This window comes from Natator depressus, chromosome 9 (genome assembly GCF_965152275.1).
Source record: "Natator depressus isolate rNatDep1 chromosome 9, rNatDep2.hap1, whole genome shotgun sequence".
NCBI classification, from domain to species: Eukaryota; Metazoa; Chordata; order Testudines; family Cheloniidae; genus Natator; species Natator depressus.
The window spans coordinates 31951843-31969231 of record NC_134242.1 but is presented as its reverse complement, the minus strand read 5'-3'; the positions used below and the strand labels follow the sequence as shown (position 1 = coordinate 31969231).

General features: G+C 43.7%; 1 protein-coding gene across 1 annotated transcript in view; it reads right to left on the bottom strand.

Annotated features, from left to right (window-relative positions):
* The window catches only part of GK5 (glycerol kinase 5), an 82980-nt gene extending 73633 nt beyond the window's left edge, over positions 1-9347 (bottom strand). Inside the window, exons 1-3 of the mRNA XM_074963838.1 lie at positions 9150-9347; positions 2007-2100; positions 292-367 (exon numbers count right to left, since the gene is read on the bottom strand). Coding sequence (XP_074819939.1) covers positions 292-367; positions 2007-2100; positions 9150-9281 — 302 coding nt within the window. The 5' untranslated portion in view covers positions 9282-9347. The remainder of the gene's footprint in view (positions 1-291; positions 368-2006; positions 2101-9149) is intronic.
* Between the last annotated feature and the right edge of the window lie 8042 nt (positions 9348-17389).

Here is a 17389-nt window from a genome sequence, read left to right as displayed (position 1 = left end):
GCCTACAGAAAGTGAATCACAGTATATGCACTACACAAACTTTTGAAACACCAAGCTGTATACATTCCTAAACTGAGTAACTGTGTGATTTTATTGCTGTAACTTTTGTCCTGCCCTTGCCTCACCTCCCTTTCTGCTCTAGGTTATCTTCACTCTCCGTGCTCATGTAAAGTTAGATTGTAAGCTCTTTAGGGTTTTTTTTATTTGTTCTGTAAAGTGCTTAAATTTATAGGGCAAACCAATACACTTTTGCAACGTGCATTCATTTTAACCTGCACACACTGTACATACTTGTTCCACGTAATGAAAGTTCCTCTCTGTGTTGAGATGCCAAGACCAGCAATTTGATTCATTTGTAGTCCTGCAGCTAAAAGTAAAAATATATTTTCAAAGTTGAGAAATCACTTTTATGCTAATATTATAACATGACATAAATACACACCTTATGGAAAGTTAGGAAATTACTCAACAAATGCAATAAATACTGATTTTTACTCATTGGACAGCTAAACAAGTGACATAACTGCTGAAATAACCAACTACACAACACGAATCTGCAGAGCTAGACCAATTTGTTCCAAAATAGTTGGACATATAATCCTGGATTTTACAAAAGCAACATCTGCACACTGGCCCTTTCATTGCCTATATTTTTATTAGGCAATCCCTGTAGGCTTATTCAGGAAGCATCACGAGGGGAAGACAGATACTGTGCCCGCATGGCAGAAGTAATGAGACTTTCAATAGGGACGTTCTAGATATCTTTGGGAGCATAACATAGGCTAGATGAAAGGCAAGGAAGTCTCATGAATAAACACAATCACTTTTGTGTTGCACGGACAATGGAGAGGCTTCACCCTGATAATTTAGGGCTTATTGATATTATTAGTTTGTAGAAGCACTCAGCCAGACAAAGTATCCCTGCCCCGTGGAGCTCACAAGTCTAAGAAAAAAATAAATTTGTGATCTCTGAGCTACAGAAAGGGACTTCATATAATCATTCAAGCTCAATAAGGCAGAACTCTTTAAAATGAATATTTCTAGAATTAAAAGCAAACATACTAAATGTGGTCTAAAACTTCTATTTTGTAAATGAATACTTTTATAAAATCTTCTAAAAATAGAAATATCTCCACAATTTTCTTTTCTAAATTCCAGTGAAAACAGCTGTTTTAAACAAACTTTTCCTCAGAGTTTAAACCCAAACACTGCAACTTTCATAACCTGAACATGCAACTGACATCACTGATTTTAATTTTTTATGCCGAGAAAAAAAATTAAAAATACAGAAAGTGAACAAAAAGCATGACTAGCAACATACAAACTGGATTTTAATATAGGTATTAGTAATGTAAGAAATGTCTTTGTTTACTATACGATTTTTAAGTTGACAATGTCCCTTTACATTTAAAAAAAATTAATTTAATTGTAGAATTTCATATTTGCTGAGTGACTTACTAATTTTGTTATGACTACCTTTTGCGTAATAACAAAGTTATTTTATTTTAAGTTTAAAATTAGTGTTCCAGAAATTATATAAATGTTTGAAAACAAAATTTTGTCTTCACATACCCTGAAGGGAGCTCCGGTTGATTTCAAAGAGACTTACATGCAAGATGTCCAAAGGCTGAATTTCACCCGAAGGATATGTTAAGAAATCCCATTTAAACTGAAGGACTATACACAGTGAACCAAAATTAGAACTAATTTGAGAATTTTGTTCCTCTCTGGTAAGTTATTACTGAAAGCTTCATTAAAATAACTAAATAAGGGCCCAACCCTGTAAACACATGCTCATGTGAAAATTTTTGTGCATTAAGTTATTTAAATGCCCAAGGGTTTACAGGATTAGGTAGACAGACAGTTCTTAAGGTATTTTGTAGTTTCCTATTCAGCAACATTAATATGTTTTCAGCAGATGACGTTGCATAAGTACAAAAATAACTAATAGATTAAATGATTTTCGTTAACATCAGCTACTATTATTTGGTTTCATGAATGATTACCTTGTACTGCCTCTTTTATTACATCTGTGACCTGAGTCCACAGAATTTCAGGATCTAGTTCAACCCAGCCAAGATGAGGATGAAGTGTTTCTACCTGTTTACAAGAAGTATAATATTACTATGAACAGTAACAATACTATGAGTGTCCAGGCTCCTGCAGTACACCAGTATACATCCCTACTGTAACTCCATTGACACACTGGAGGAATATTAGAGATGGATCTCACCACTTTACATTTAAAATGTTCCCTTTAATAAGCCCATAATACAGAAGGGTTCATCCCCAAAGCTTTAACTGGCCTTCCTGCTCACTGAAGTGGAACAAGTAGGCTCATTTAGGTTTTTTTTTTTTTTTTTAAATATTATCAACTTTATTACAATTTTAAGAACATAATATTAATATTATTTTCTTCTAAAAGTGTTTCAAATATTTTTCCAATTGCTTTGATACTTTAGAATTAATACGTCATTTCTTGTCTTTTATATCAGTTACAGAAGAAACACATATGTAATCCAAAAACGAATGGAAAACACATAGAAGTAAAACTTTCTAAAGGAATTGAGAAATTGTCTTGCTAGGCAGGAGAAAATCCTGTCCGAACTGTGTTAATAGTCTCAAAGCAGAAAGAGTTCGTTTTTGTTGCACTCCAGCAGGAAGGAAATTCTGCTCAGATAACTGAGAAGGAGGAAGGTATAGAAAGGACTTTAATTATAGTCTTTAAGTAGAGTCTTAAGTCAAAAACTTACATTTGTTGCAAGTTTAACAATTTTTTTTAAAGCCACACATATTAAAAGGGATTTTTTATTTCTAAACATCTGCTCATTGATTTTATCATAATTATGTTGTTACTTTACAACTCCTATGTAAAATTAGGAAAAGCAGATAACACATGCTTCGTATATTTTTTTTTGATTCTGCTACCTTGGATCTTCTATTTTTCCCCTGCAAATAACAATATTCCATATTTTAGACTGATTTAAGCCAACAGGCAGGAAACCATAATTAAAATCAATTATTTTAATTTTGTTTAGTAGTTTTACTTTTTAGTTATTTTCCTAAAAAAAGGTTTATTCTCATTTGTTGGTATACATTGGTACTTCTTTTTGCTAACCAGGATACACTGTATCGGCACACATTTATTTAAACAACTATACAGTTTAACGTACATTTATTTGAATTCTAAATTTTTTAAGGTTTGTTTGGTTTTTTTGGTTAGAAATTGGTAAATGACTAAATTTGCAAGGCCTTAATCTCAACTTGATGGCATTTGTTTGTCTGTAACATGATGACTTTTGAACACCACATCCAATGAAATACAACATTTCTGGGAATGAGCCAGGTCTCCATGGGCAGAACCCTATTGATTTTAGGGAAAAATCAGAAAACTGTAATAGTGGAAGTGTGGATCCTCCCATCTAAAAGCTTCAAGCACCTCTGTAATCCTCTATATATCAAAGAACTGGTTGACACCAATTAACGCCTTCCAGCATAACAATACCCGTATCATCTCAGATCATCCTCCCAAGAGAGTTTAACAAGTTGATAGCCTGAATGCAGGCTGGTTCCAAGGGGCGGGGGGGGGGGGGGGAGCGAGAAGGGCAGTTGCCCGGTGCACCAACTTCCAGGGGGTGCTGGACCATTTTATTTCCCACCCCCCTGACAATTGTGGGGTTACTGAAGAGAATTTCTGCCCTGGCCAGCAAATTGGCTAGGGCCACTCCTGCCTGAATGGCTTATCTCCCAGACAGAAAGAAGAGAAATAATAATGATGAGGGAAAGGGGGCATACTGAGCAAGGAGGAAGGAAGCATGGGGAAGCTTGGGATGGGGGCCACACAGAGCCCCTGCATGGGGGGTGAGGGGGGAGTGGGGGCACATACAAAGCCCTGGCATGGGGGCAGAATGGGGGGGCAGAAAGACCCTGGCATGGGGGAAGAGGACACACACAGATCCCTTGGTAGGGCGAGAATGTAAGATCCTGAAATGGGCTGAAGGGGAAAATGCGGGGTTTGAGGGCAAAGGGGAATGGGGGACATATTGGCACACAGCCACTGGCATGGGAGAAGTGGAGGCAAACAGAACCTCTGTAATGGTACGGGGTGAGAGGAGATGCACGAGTCCCTGAACGTAAGGGAGATAAAAAAATTGGCACACAGAACTTGTGGGGTGAAACAGAGGAATGCAAGAAGCCCTTGGTGTATGCAAAGAGTTTGGCATGATGCTACAAAGTGTGCAACCCTTAGTTTACCTGGTGATGATTAATTTTTTTGATGTGATTTGTGTCAAGCTTCATTTGGATAGAAATTGGAATTCACTTAAAATGCACAAAAATAACATTTTAAAACTGTTTCTGTATCTGCAGAAGAAGCTACTGCTGTCAAAAACTTGTTTAGAACTTCAGCAAACTCTGGTTCCTGGTACTTAGCCAGTGACTTCCACCAATTCAGTGGTTTGCCTTTCTTTCAAACTTCAGTAGCAAACATGTACTGCTTAAATTTTTTTATTCAATTTAAATCATTCTAGAGATTATACTAAATGTAGGCCTTAACAGATTGTCAATTTAAAATTCAAATATAAACAGGTTTATTTTTTAAAAGGAACATGTATTTTTATCAAAAAATTTTATTTAAATTTAAAAATCCAATTAAAAATAGTCTTTAAATCTACCTTGTTCATGGCCTAAGAACAAGAAAGGTTGTGGGGTTTGTTTGTTTGTTTTTAGTATACTGACAAGAGAAAAAAAACCATGCCACATGAAATAAATAAAAATGACAAACCAAAACCTTTACTTACCAGACGATGAAAGTAACAAACCTTGAGTCTTATGTCAGTTTTGAATTGTGAACCTTTTCTAACGGTCTGTATAGCTTAAAAGAAAGACTGCCCATTGCTTTCTACATACAGATTCCTTTCTACATACAGATTCCAGTCACCGAATTCAGAAGCATGGTACCTGCCAAATACTAAAGTGGTTCCTACAGTCTCCACACCCCAAGTATGAACAAGTGGTTTAAATACTGAGGGCATGTCTTCACTGGCAATGTTAAAGCACGGCAGCGCTTTAATGTGGCTTGTGTAGTTGCGGCATAGCACTGGGAGAGAGCTCTCCCAGCGCTCTAAAAAACCCACCTCCACAAGGGGCGTAGCTTCCAGCGCTGGTGCGCTGTCTATACTGGCACATTACAGCGCTGAAACTTGCAGCGCTCAGGGGTGTGTTTTTTCAAACCCCTGAACGAGAAAGTTGCAGTGCTGTAAGTGCCAGTGTAGACAAGCCATGAGAAATGTCCCAGCTGTATTTTTTCCTGTAATGTTCTCCAAAATGAGAACTTACAACACTGTTTTGAGCTCAGCATTGCATGTTGAGTTGAGTGCTGTTCCAAACTAGCCCAAACACCTTCGCTGATGTATCTCAATCCTAACTTGCAATAAATCAATGTGTATTGATCTTGTACTGGGTTTAGAAAGCAAAAACAACCCATTTTGCCAACCTCTGTGGCAATTCTGTCTTGTACACAATTGAGTATGAAGACAAAAAAATCACCAAACTTATTTGTGAGTCAGCCCCAGTCTGCACTAAAAACAGACATTTTCAAAAATTGCTTAATTCAGCACCATCAAGAGTAGTCTCAAACATTTTTTTAAAAAAGCATTTGAAGATAGTTGTAACCAACCTATAATGACTCGTACACACATCTACAAGGTTTGCTTAAACCAGCTTTTAAAAAAACACACAAAAAATAGGCTTTTTGTAGCATAGATGTGGGCTTAAAACAGGAACTGACAACCCACTAGAGTGCTGCTGAATTATAACCATGGAAAATTAAAAACAAACTTTAGCACACCATTTTCAACTGCAAAACACATGAAAGTGCTTTTATGCTAACTGTTTAACTGAATTACCACCCAACTGTTTCTTCATGTATGATGGGTCACAGATGTTTTAACTGCATTAGAATATAGCTACCAGCTCAGCACCTTGAGCTGGACTGCAGAGTTCTCTCTAAGGACTAACAAAAGTTATTTTTAGTGGGTATTAGCCAATTTTGTATTAAAGAAAACCACAAAAAAAAATCTATCAAGAGTTAAACTGAACATTAAATAGAAAATCCAATGTCTATACAAAATTTTAATACTAACCAGTCTAACAAAAAAGCTAACATAATATACATTTTTCTCATCAAGGACAGCTAGAATTAGTAGTAAGGTGAACTTCAAATCTGTTAAGTTCTAAAGAAACAGAAGAGATAATTTTATCAGTATATTATTGGTAGAATAAATTAAAAATATAAAAGGCTAAGAGATTCTTGAATCCAAAGTGTAGGAATGTTCAAAGGAAACAATACGCAGTTTGTATGTCTAATGCTGATCTTTGAGCCGCTCCTGTGACCAATATAATATTTCACTTAACTACTTATACTGCACCCCAGTCATGTTCATCATGACATATCTAGACTCAAACTCTACTGTGAAGAAAATATTAAACAGTAGCCACTAATTCAGAGTATAATTTAATTATGCTACTTTGCAGTTACGTAGCACATTTCATTAAAGGAGGTCAAACCACTTTGCCAACATTAAGCTTTGCAACACAACTCTGATGTAGGCATTATTATACCCGTAACGTAGAGAGTTAAACTGAGGGAGAAAAACACTAGAAAACTTGCCCAAGATGAGTTAAAAAAAATAACCTTCAGAGTTGAGACAACAACCCAGTGCTCCTAACAATCTCTCTACAACAAGTGCATACTTCTCTCTTCCATCTTCCCAAGAAAGGATCTTTTCATCATCAAAATTAATGTATTTCAGTATATCCACTGGCAAACATAGTAGGATACCCTTGTCCACTCTTGCCCCAGAACTAACATGGCTGGCTGCCCACATTTTGATGTGACAACTACACAGAAAGTATATAAAAGATGAAAATTACAGTAGTCCGCAGGCCAGGATTTTCTATACTCAATCTTCAACCAATTACTCCTGAAGGAATTCTATGCCAAAAAATTAAAAATTCTGCAAAATTCTGCATATTTTAAATGTGGAGGCTCCAGCATGGTAGTGGGGAGTACAGGCCACTGACTGCATGGAGGTGGGAGATCACCCTGTTGCCTTCCCCCGTCCCCGGAACACGGACTAGGTGGTGAGGCTGCAACTGACCCTGACGCACTGAAAGGGCCAGGCCTGCCCCAGAAACCCCCAGGTCCTGCCCCTCCATACTGTGCGCACCACGATAGCAAGTGAGACAGATAGAGTCTCACACACATGCCCAGCTCTGGCCCCCAAACAAGGTGTGGGGCAAGCAGGCTAAGCCCGGCAGGATCCAACTGTGGAGGGGCTTAGTGTGGGGGGATCTAGGTGTGTGGCAATCTGGCTGCGGGTGGCTCACGGGGGGAACTGGATGCACAGAGGCCCATTGCGGGTTCCGATGCAAAGGGAATGGGACTCTGCAGGGGTGATCCAGGTGAAGGTGGGTGGGGCACAGTGGGGGGCATCGTTAGAGTGAAAGTCTGGGTGCAGCTGGTTGTCTGGTTGTGGAGGTCTGAGTGCAGGGGCTCATCAGGCTTGGGGTTTGAGTGCCAGTGGGAGCCGTGATCGGTCGAACCTGCGGACGCGGCAGGTAAACAAACCGGCCCAGCCCGCCAGGGGCTTTCCCTGAACAAGCAGCGTCCCAAGTTTGGTAAACACTGCTTTACGCCAATTCACAAATGTGTGTTTGTTTGTGGCACAAAATTCAGGAGCAGTTAAATGATTAGATTGGTTTGAGCAAAAAAAGCAAATAGCACAGGTGAGTGAGCACAAGTAGGTTTTGCTAGCAAGCAGAGGGAATATAATTACATTTGGTTAAGGATGACCTAGTAGATTTCTGGTTGGCTTAAAAGTTTTATTTTAATATGTAGTTTAATATGTGTTTCATATGCATGTGGTTTTTATGTGAAGTGCAAAAGATAACTGGATGAGAGTTTATAAACCAAAGACCTGTCTGCTCTGCACGAATATAGCACAAGGGTGGCCAAACTCAATTACCCTCAAAGCCACATATGATAATCTTCAGAAGCTCAAGAGCTGGGTGTGCATGCCAGGGCTTCTGCCCTGTGGCGTGATAGTGGGGTTGTGGGGAGGGGAGTTTTGGGGATTCTGCATTATGAGGTCCACCTGCCAGTGGTTGGGGCTTCTGCCCTGGGGGGGACGGGGGGATCTCGGGGCTTCAGCCCCAGGGGAGGACCCTACTGGAGCTAGGGGCTGAAGCCCCACTCCTGCTGAAGTGCCCAAGCCTGGCAGGCACCTCCCGTGTGCTGAAGCCCCACCACCTGACACAGGGCAGAAGCCCCGAGCTCCTCCCCAGTCTAGTAGGCGGAGGGGGGGGCACTTGGGGCTCTGCGAGCCGCATGCAGCTCTGGAGTTGCGATTTGGCCACCCCATATAGCACGCTTAGTATGAGAAGGCTTTACCAGGGTTTCCTTGGCTAAAACATCCCTTCCCCCTGTACAACGTGCTGTGTTTCGCTAGTGCTATCACACATCTGTGAAGCGTCTGGGGATCCTCCACAATAAAACACGTTCTATGCAAGCAAAGCGATTTTAATCTGGTTGGGAAAAACCTGAATGAAATACATGCAAACGCAAGGGCTGCCACAAGACACGAGAACAACTGGAACAAGGCGCACTGAAATGGCTCATTAGAACACGCTACAAACGGCTTCCTTCATTTTGTACCCGAGAATCCCCTGTAAACCTTCCCCTCCCACTGTGCAGTGCCGAGCCGTGGGAGCGGGCAGAGGAGGTGCGTGCGCGGCAGGCTGCGCCAGGGGGCGCTGGGGTTTGCTGGGGCAGAGCCCCCGCATCCTAGGAACGAAGCTGGCTGAGGCAGAGTCTGAGCCGCCGCAGGAAGTCGAGCCCCGCTCCGCGGGGGAGGCACAGTCTGTCCGTGGAGGGGCGGCGACTGGCCCACACACTGCGGGGCTAAGGAAGGGGTGACGGCAAAGCCCCATCTCCGAGAAGCTGCCGGGGGAGGGGGAGCGCGGGTTACAGGGCGCCCGGAAGGGGAAGAGGAACAAGGTTCCCATAGCATGTGGTAATGGGTGGGGCTAAGCTTCCTCCCAACCCACAGTAACCTCCTCCCCCTCCCCGGCCGCTTTCCCTCATTCACCTTCTTGCTGCTAACACCTCTGACTTCGGCTGTCTTGTCGTAGACGTGGCAGCGCAGCATTATGCTGCCCACATCGACCCCCACCACATACGTAGCGGCGGCGCTCGCCCGCCCTTCCTTGCAGCGCGACATCCCCCCGCATAGGGCGGCGGCGGTTGGCGGGCTCGAGCTGACTGAACCGGCGCGGTTCACCCTGCCGCGAACGAACCACAGCCCGGCGGCGCCCCTACGCCATGGGCGGGCCTATGGGTGGCGGGCCGGCTGAGGGGGGAGGGGCCGGCCGAGGAGGGCTAGGAAAGGCCAGGGGTAGGAACGAACAGGGCAGGGATTAAGCGGAGCTTCGGGGAGCTAAAACTACCTGTTAGAGGCAAAGGTAAACGCTGGCTCCTGCCTGTTTTGGGCCAGACCCAGCCGAGCCACTGCTGGTACTTTAATACATAAACAGACTAAAACCCCCGAGCAGAGAGGCCGAGTACTAATGACCCAGGTGTGCGGAACCCCCGTTCTGCCCCAGGCAGGCCACTCTCCACCCCTTCCCTCAAGGTCCCCACGTGCGCCTCGCCTTTTCTTGCCCTCACTCCGCCCATGCCCCACTTCTTCCCGCCCAGCGACTCCTGAACATTTCTGGACACCAGGCAGGCTAGGGGGAGTTGCCGGTCGGTGCTGAGCACCCACCATTTTGTTTTCCAGCCCTGGAGCACCCACGGACTCAGCTCTGATGGCCCCAATCCCCAGCCTCATTAGAGCACAAGACAGTTGCAAAAACTCTCATCCTGCCAATTTTTCCTTCCTGTCCCCAAATTCTGATGCCTAATCAGAGGAGGAGTGGAAGCTCCTGCTACAGCAGTAAATCCGCATGGTAATAGATCCTGGCACTGTGGCACACGTGCTACAAAGCCCCAGATTTCAGAGTAGCAGCCGTGTTAGTCTGTATCTGCAAAAAAGAAAAGGAGGACTTGTGGCACCTTAGAGATTAACAAATTTATTTGAGCATAAGCTTTCGTGAGCCACAGTTCACTTCATCAGATGTATGCAGTGGAAAATACAGTGGGGAGATTTATATACACAACATGAAACAATGAGTGTTACCATACACTCATTTTTGTTGAAGAATTGCCACTTTTAGGTCTGTAATCGAATGACCAAAGAGATTGAAGTGTTCTCCGGTTGGTTTTTGAATATTATAATTCTTGATGTCTGATTTGTGTCCATTTATTCTTTTATGTAGAGACTGTCCAGTTTGGCCAATGTACATGGCAGAGGGACATTGCTGACACATGATGGCATATATCACATTGGTAGATGTGCAGGTGAATGAGCCTCTGAGAGCGTGGCTGATATGATTAGGCCCTATGATGGTGTCCCCTGACTACATATGTGGACACAGTTGGCAACGGGCTTTGTTGCAAGGATAGGTTCCTGGGTTAGTGGTTTTGTTGTGTGGTTGCTGGTGAGTATTTGGTTCAGGATGTGGGGCTGTCTGTAAGCAAGGACTGGCCTGTCTCCCAAGATCTGTGAGAGTGATGGGTCGTCCTTCAAGATAGGTTGTAGATCCTTGATGATGCGTTGGAGAGGTTTTAGTTGGGGGCTGAAGGTGATGGCTAGTGGCGTTCTGTTATTTTCTTTGTTGGGCCTGTCCTGTAGTAGGTGACTTGTGGGTACTCTTCTGTCTCTGTCAATCTGTTTCTTCAGTTCAGCAGGTGGGTATTGTAGTTGTAAGAATGCTTGATAGAGATCTTGTAGGTGTTTGTCTCTGTCTGTCTCTGCGGCTCCTGATTTAGACAGTGTGCCCCCAAAATCTCTGATTTACCCCACAAAGAGAGAACAAGTGTGGACGCTGCTGCTGCTACACACACAGCAGTCTGACAAATACCCAGATTTTGCACCTTCAGTCTGCCAGTTTTTAGCCCAAACTCCCAAAATTCCAGAATATGATTAGCCACTCCAATTGCACTTTAAAAATCTGGACCCTGATGTGCTCCATCCCAGTAGTGCTGCAAAAACTCACGTCTGGATCCTACCAGCTTCGTCCAAAGTTTGGCCACAAACCCAGAAATTGTACTGTCTTTTTATGTTGTTTGCATCATTTAAGGGAAATGAAGGAAAAATTGATAGCAATATATAAATCAGTAATTAGGAATTGTAGAAAATTGATAATGGAAGTCAAGGGACACAAGAAGAAATCTGTGGCCACCAGAGTCAAGGACAGTGAGGAGGAGTTTTTAAAATATGTTAGGAACAAAAAGAATTTGACAATGGTATTAGTCCATTACTGAATAGAAGATTAGAGTTGGAAGACATCTCAGGAGGTCATCTAGTCTAACCCCCTGATCAAAGCAGGACCAACCCCAACTAAATCATCCCAGCCAGGGCTTTGTCAAGCCGGGCCTTAAAAGCCTCTAAAGATGGAGATTCCACCACCTCCCTATGCAACCCATTTCAGTGCTTCCCCACCCTCCTAGTGAAATAGTTTTTCCTAATATCCAACCTGGACCTCCCCCACTGCAACTTGAGACCATTGTTCCTTGTTCTGTCATCTGCCGTCACTGAGAATAGCCTAGCTCCATCCTCTTTGGAACCCCCCTTCAGGTAGTTGAAGGCTGCTATCAAATGCCCCCTCACTCTTCTCTTCTGCAGACTAAATAAGCCCAGTGCCCCCAGACTCTTCTCATAAGTCATGTCCCCCAGCCCTGCTAATAATTTTTGTTGCCCTCGCTGGACTCTTTCCAATTTGTCCACATCCTTTCCTTAGTGGGGGGCCCAAAACTGGATGCAGTACTCCAGATGTGACCTCACCAATGCCGAATAGAGGAGAATAATCACTTCCCTCAATCTGCGGGCAATGCTCCTACTAATTCAGCCCAATAGGCCGTTAGCTTTCTTGGCAACAAGGGCACACTGTTGACTCATATCCAGCTTCTCGTCCACTGTTATCCCCTGGTCCTTTTCTGCAGAACTGCCACTTCGTCCCCAGCCTGTAGCAGTGCATGGGATTCTTCCGTCCTAAGTGTAGGACTCTGCATTTGTCCTTGTTGAACCTTATCAGATTTCTTTTGGCCCATTTTCCAATTTGTCTTGTTCACTCTGGACCCTATCCCTACCCTCCAGTGTATCTACCTCTCCCCACAGCCTAGTGTCATCCGCAGACTTGCTGAGAGTGCAATCCATCCCATCATCCAGATCATTAATGAAGATGTTGAACAAAACCGGACCCAGGACCGACACCTGGGGCACTCTGCTTGATACCAGCTGCCAACTAGACATTGAGCTGTTGATCACTGTTATACCAATAAAATAAAACTCAACAGGATCTTTTAAAAGGGGATAATACAAAATGCCACGTTTATTGTGAATACAAAAAGAGGCACAGTAAACCAGTAATCATAAACATTCTATCCCATGTACTTACACAAAATATGAAAAGAGGCAAAGCAAGTAAAAAGTCATATTTACTACATCCCATTCACTCCCACACACATACACATACAAGTTCTGCAAAGTTGTTATAATTACCAGCCTAGAGGTTGCTCATGCCAAGTTACTGGCCAGGTAACCTGGGCATGAGGGTGGAGCTGAGTCTTTCTCAGATGTGCGTCTGATGCTACTGGAGGGTGGTCACAGAACTAGACTCAAAGTTCTTAGTTTTTTTGGGTCTGTTTTTATAGGAGTTTTATTCGTATGCCAGTCTATGGAGGTGGCTTTATCATGCTGTTGCTGAATCAATCAGCAGATGGCACATCTCTGATGGCTCCTTGCTGCCAGATGTTATCTTGTTCTTCGGTTCTCCCATCCTTGAGGCTGTTGGGTGGATTCCAGTCTTCCCTCTGGGGGTCATCCGGTTATCTCCACTTAGCGCATTCTGCGGCCAATCAATGCTGAAGTGGTAACTCTTAGGCTGGCATTCCTAACCATTCATCTTCTATTTACACACAATATCCATTCACATGCATTCTCGAGCTTTATTTCAACATATATCTCTTCTGACTTTAACAACTCTTAGGGTGTAACGAACTGCTTAACCCCCTTACCATATAACATACATAACAAGCAAGATATAAAGAACGCGAGAAGGGTGGGAGTCTGTGTGTGCTGTTCTGAGGAACAGTTGTTTTTGCAAACACTTATCTCTTCTGAGAACAGACTCTATGTCCCAGGATGTGCTGAGAAGTTTGGCCTTGCAAACCGCTCACAGAGAAAGGAAAAAGAAAAGGCCTTCTAATTAACATTACTTTGGAATCTTTAAACTATATAAAATTAAAAATCATACAGAAATCCTCTGGCATAGTAACATCACTACCTGTTGAGCCAGACGATCTAGCCAGCTTTCCATTTGCCTTATAGTCCATTCATCCAATCCATACTACTTTAACTTGCTGGCAAGAATACTGTAAGAGACCATATCAAAACTTTGCTAAAGTCAAGATATATCACGTCCACCGCTTTCCCCATATCCACAGAGCCAGTTATCTCATCATACAAGGCAATCAGGTTGGTCAGGCATGACTCGCCCTTGGTGAATCCATGTTGACTGTTCCTGATCACCTTCATCTCCTCCAAGTGCTTTAAAATGGGTGCCTTGAGGACCTGCTCCATGATTTTTCTGGGGACTGAGATGAGGCTGACCAGTCTGTAGTTCCCCCGGATTCTCCTTCTTTCCCTTTTTAAAGATGGGCACTATATTTGCCTTTTTCCAATCATCTGGGATCTCCCCCGATCATCACGAGTTTTCAAAGATAATGGCCAATGGCTCTGCAATTACATCAGCCAACTTCCTCAGCACCCTCGGATGCATTGCATGCGGCCCCATGGTCTTGTGCATGTCTAGCTTTCCTAAATAGTCCTTAATCTGTTCTTTCACCACTGAGGGTTGTTCAGCTCCTCCCAATACTGTGCTGCCCAGTGCAACAGTCTGGGAGCTGACCTTGTCTGTGAAGATCGAAGCAAAAAAGCATTGAGTACTTCAGCTTTTTCCACATCATCTGTCACTAGGTTGCCTCCCCATTCAGTAAGGGTCCCACATTTTCCCTGACCACCACCTTGTTGCTAACATACCTGTAGAAACCCTTATTGTTACCCTTCACATCCCTTGCTAGCTGCAACTCCAATTGTGCTTTGGTCTTCCTGATTACACCCCTGCATGCTCCAGCAATATTTTTATACTCTCCCTAGTCATCTGTCCAAGTTTCCACTTCTTGTAAGCTTCCTTTTTGTGTTTAAGCTCTCTGAAGATTTCTCTATTACGCCAAGCTGGTCACCTGCCATATTTTCTATTCTTTCTGCACATCGGGATTGTTTGTTCCTGCGCCCTCAATAAGGATTCTTTAAAATACAGCCAGCTCTCCTGGATTCCTTTCCCCCTCATTTTAGCCTCCCAGGGGATCTTTCCCATCAGTTCCGAGAGGGAGTCAAAGTCTGTTTTTCTAAAGTCCAGGGTCTGTATTGTGCTGCTCTCCTTTCTTCCTTTTGTCACGATCCTGAACTCGATCATCTTATGGTCACTGCTGTCCAGGTTGCCACCCACTTCTACTTCCCCTACCAGTTCTTCCCCATTTATGAGCAGCAGGTCCTGAGGAGCATGGCCCCTAGTTGGTTCCTCCAGCACTTGCACCAGGAAGTTGTCTCAAACATTCTCCAAAAACTTGCTGGATTGTCTGTGCACTGCTGTATTGTTCTCCCAGCAGTTGTCAGGGTGATTGAAGTTCCCCATGAGAACCAGGACCTGTCATCTGGAAACTTCTGTTGTCCGAAGAAAGCCTCATCTACCTCATCGTTCTGGTCTGGTGGTCTATAGCAGATGCCCACCCCATCATCACCCTTCTTGCTCTCGCCGCTAAACCTAAAGACTCTCAACAGGCTTTTCTCCAGTTTCACACTGGAGCTCTGAGCAATCATACTGCTCTCTTACATACAGTGCAACTCCTCCCCATTTTTCTCCCCTGCTTGTCCTTCCTGAACAGCTTATATCCATCCATGACAGTGCTCCAGTCATGTGAGTTACCCCACCAAGTCTCTGTTATTCCAATCCCATCATAGTTCCTTGACTGTGCCAGGACTTCCAATTCTTCCTGCTTGTTTCCCAGGCTTCTTGTGTTCATGTACAGGCACCTGAGATAATTAGCCAATTGCCCTACTTTCTCAGTATGAATCAGGAGGTCTCCCCTGTTGCACTCTTCTCCTTATGTTTGCTCCCAGTATCCCACTTACCTCAGGGCCTAGGTCTCCATCCCCCGGCAAACCTAGTTTAAAGCCCTCCTCACTAGGTTAGTAAGCCTGCCTGCGAAGATGCTCTTCCCTCTCTTAGTTTGGTGGATCCCATCTGTTCCTAGCAATCTTTCTTCCTAGAACAACATCCCATGGTCGAAGAATCCAAAGCCCTCTCTCCAACACCACCTGCGCAACCACACATTTACTGCCACAATTCGATGGTCCCTACCTGGGCCTTTTCCTTCAACACGGAGGATGAACAAGAACATGACTTGCATCTCAAACTCCTTCATCCTTCTTCCCAGAGCCAGATAGTCTGCAGTGACCCTCTCAAGGTCATTCTTGGCAGTATCATTGGTGCCCACATGGAGAAGTAGGAAGGTGTAGCAGTCCAAGGGCTTGATCAGTCTTGGCAGACACTCTGTCACATCCTGAATTCTAGCTCTAGGCAAGCAGCACACTTACCGAGTTTCCCAGTCTGGGCGGCAGATGGATGACTCCCTTCCCCTTAGGAGGGAGTCCCCAACCACCACCACCCGTCTCCTCTTCTTGGGAGTAGTGGTCGTGGAACCCCCATCCCTAGGTCAGTGCATCCCATGTCTTCCGGTCAATGGGGTCCTCCTGATCCCTTCCCTCAGATGATTCTTCCAAACCATTCTCCGCCATAGTATCTGTGCAGAGAGCCTGAAAATGGTTTCTTACCACTATCCACATTGGGGGTACATGGGTTCTCCTTTTTCTTCTTCTGGAAGTCACATGCTGCCAATTTTCTTCCCCGTTCTGCACCCTCTCTGATTCTTCAGCATGCTGTGCCTGCAGTACCAAACGCGGACTTCTGTTCAGAAAGTCTTCATTTTCTCTGACACAATGCAGGGTTGATACTTGGGTTTCTAGTCCTTTAAAGTTCTCTTCCAATATGGAGACCAGCTTGTATTTCGTACAAAGTCGCTTCTATCCTCTGGGAGAAAGACAAACATGGCACATCCTGTGCAGGTCACAACAGCTGATCGATCGCTCACTATCCATACTTTCTTCATTCTAAGAGCCTCTTCAGATGATGTATTTAGTGCTCACAGAAGCCTGAAAGACAAAGACTCTGTGGGAAGTGCCACCCAGGCAAACTCCCTGTTTGCTTCTCCTCTATTCGCAGCTCAATCGGTTCGCAACTGGCTGCTTTTTTATAAGGCTGCTGGCTCGAAGCAGTTGCCCCGGCTCAACCATTCAAGGCCCACCTGGAACAAAGCACTCCCAATTCACACTTTTCAAACAAACAACCACACAGTCAAACAGTCACACTTTTCAAACAAACAAACAAACAGTCACACAGTCTCTGCAACTAGCACCAGTCAAACAAATGGTCACAGCAGACAGACACTCGGATATTCACCCCACCAGCTCACAACACAGCCCCACCCCAGTGCAGCAGCACTCATCGTAGCTTCTCTCAGACAGTTCCCAGGCAAACTCCCTCTCTTTGCTTCTCCTCTGTTCACAGCTTCCAGTCTACCATGGAAATGGTAGAATTATAATAATAATGCAGAAAAGGCAGAAGTGTTAAATAAACAATTCTTTTCTGTAATTGGCAAAAAACCCAAACCCCAATGATGTAGTCTCATCACATGGTGATAACACTCTTTAATTCCACTGGTATCTCTGGAGGGTGTTAAACAAGCTACTAAAGTTAGACATTTTTAAATCAGCAACTCCAGATAACTTGCATCCAAGAGTTTTAAAAGAGCTGCTACATTAATGCTGTACAATTAATGCTGATTTTCCACAAGTCTTGGAGCATTAGGGAAGTTCCAGAAGACAGGAAGAAAGCTAGTGTTGTGTCAATTTTAAAAAGGGTAAAAGGGATAACATCGGTAATTATAGGCCTGTCGGCTTGATTTTGATCCCAGGCAAGACAATGGGGTGAATGATAAAGGACTCAACTAATAAAGAACTAAAGGAGGGCAATGTAATTAATGCAAATCAACATGGGTTTATGGAAAATAGATCCTGTCAAAATGACCTGATTTTTTTTTTTTAATAGA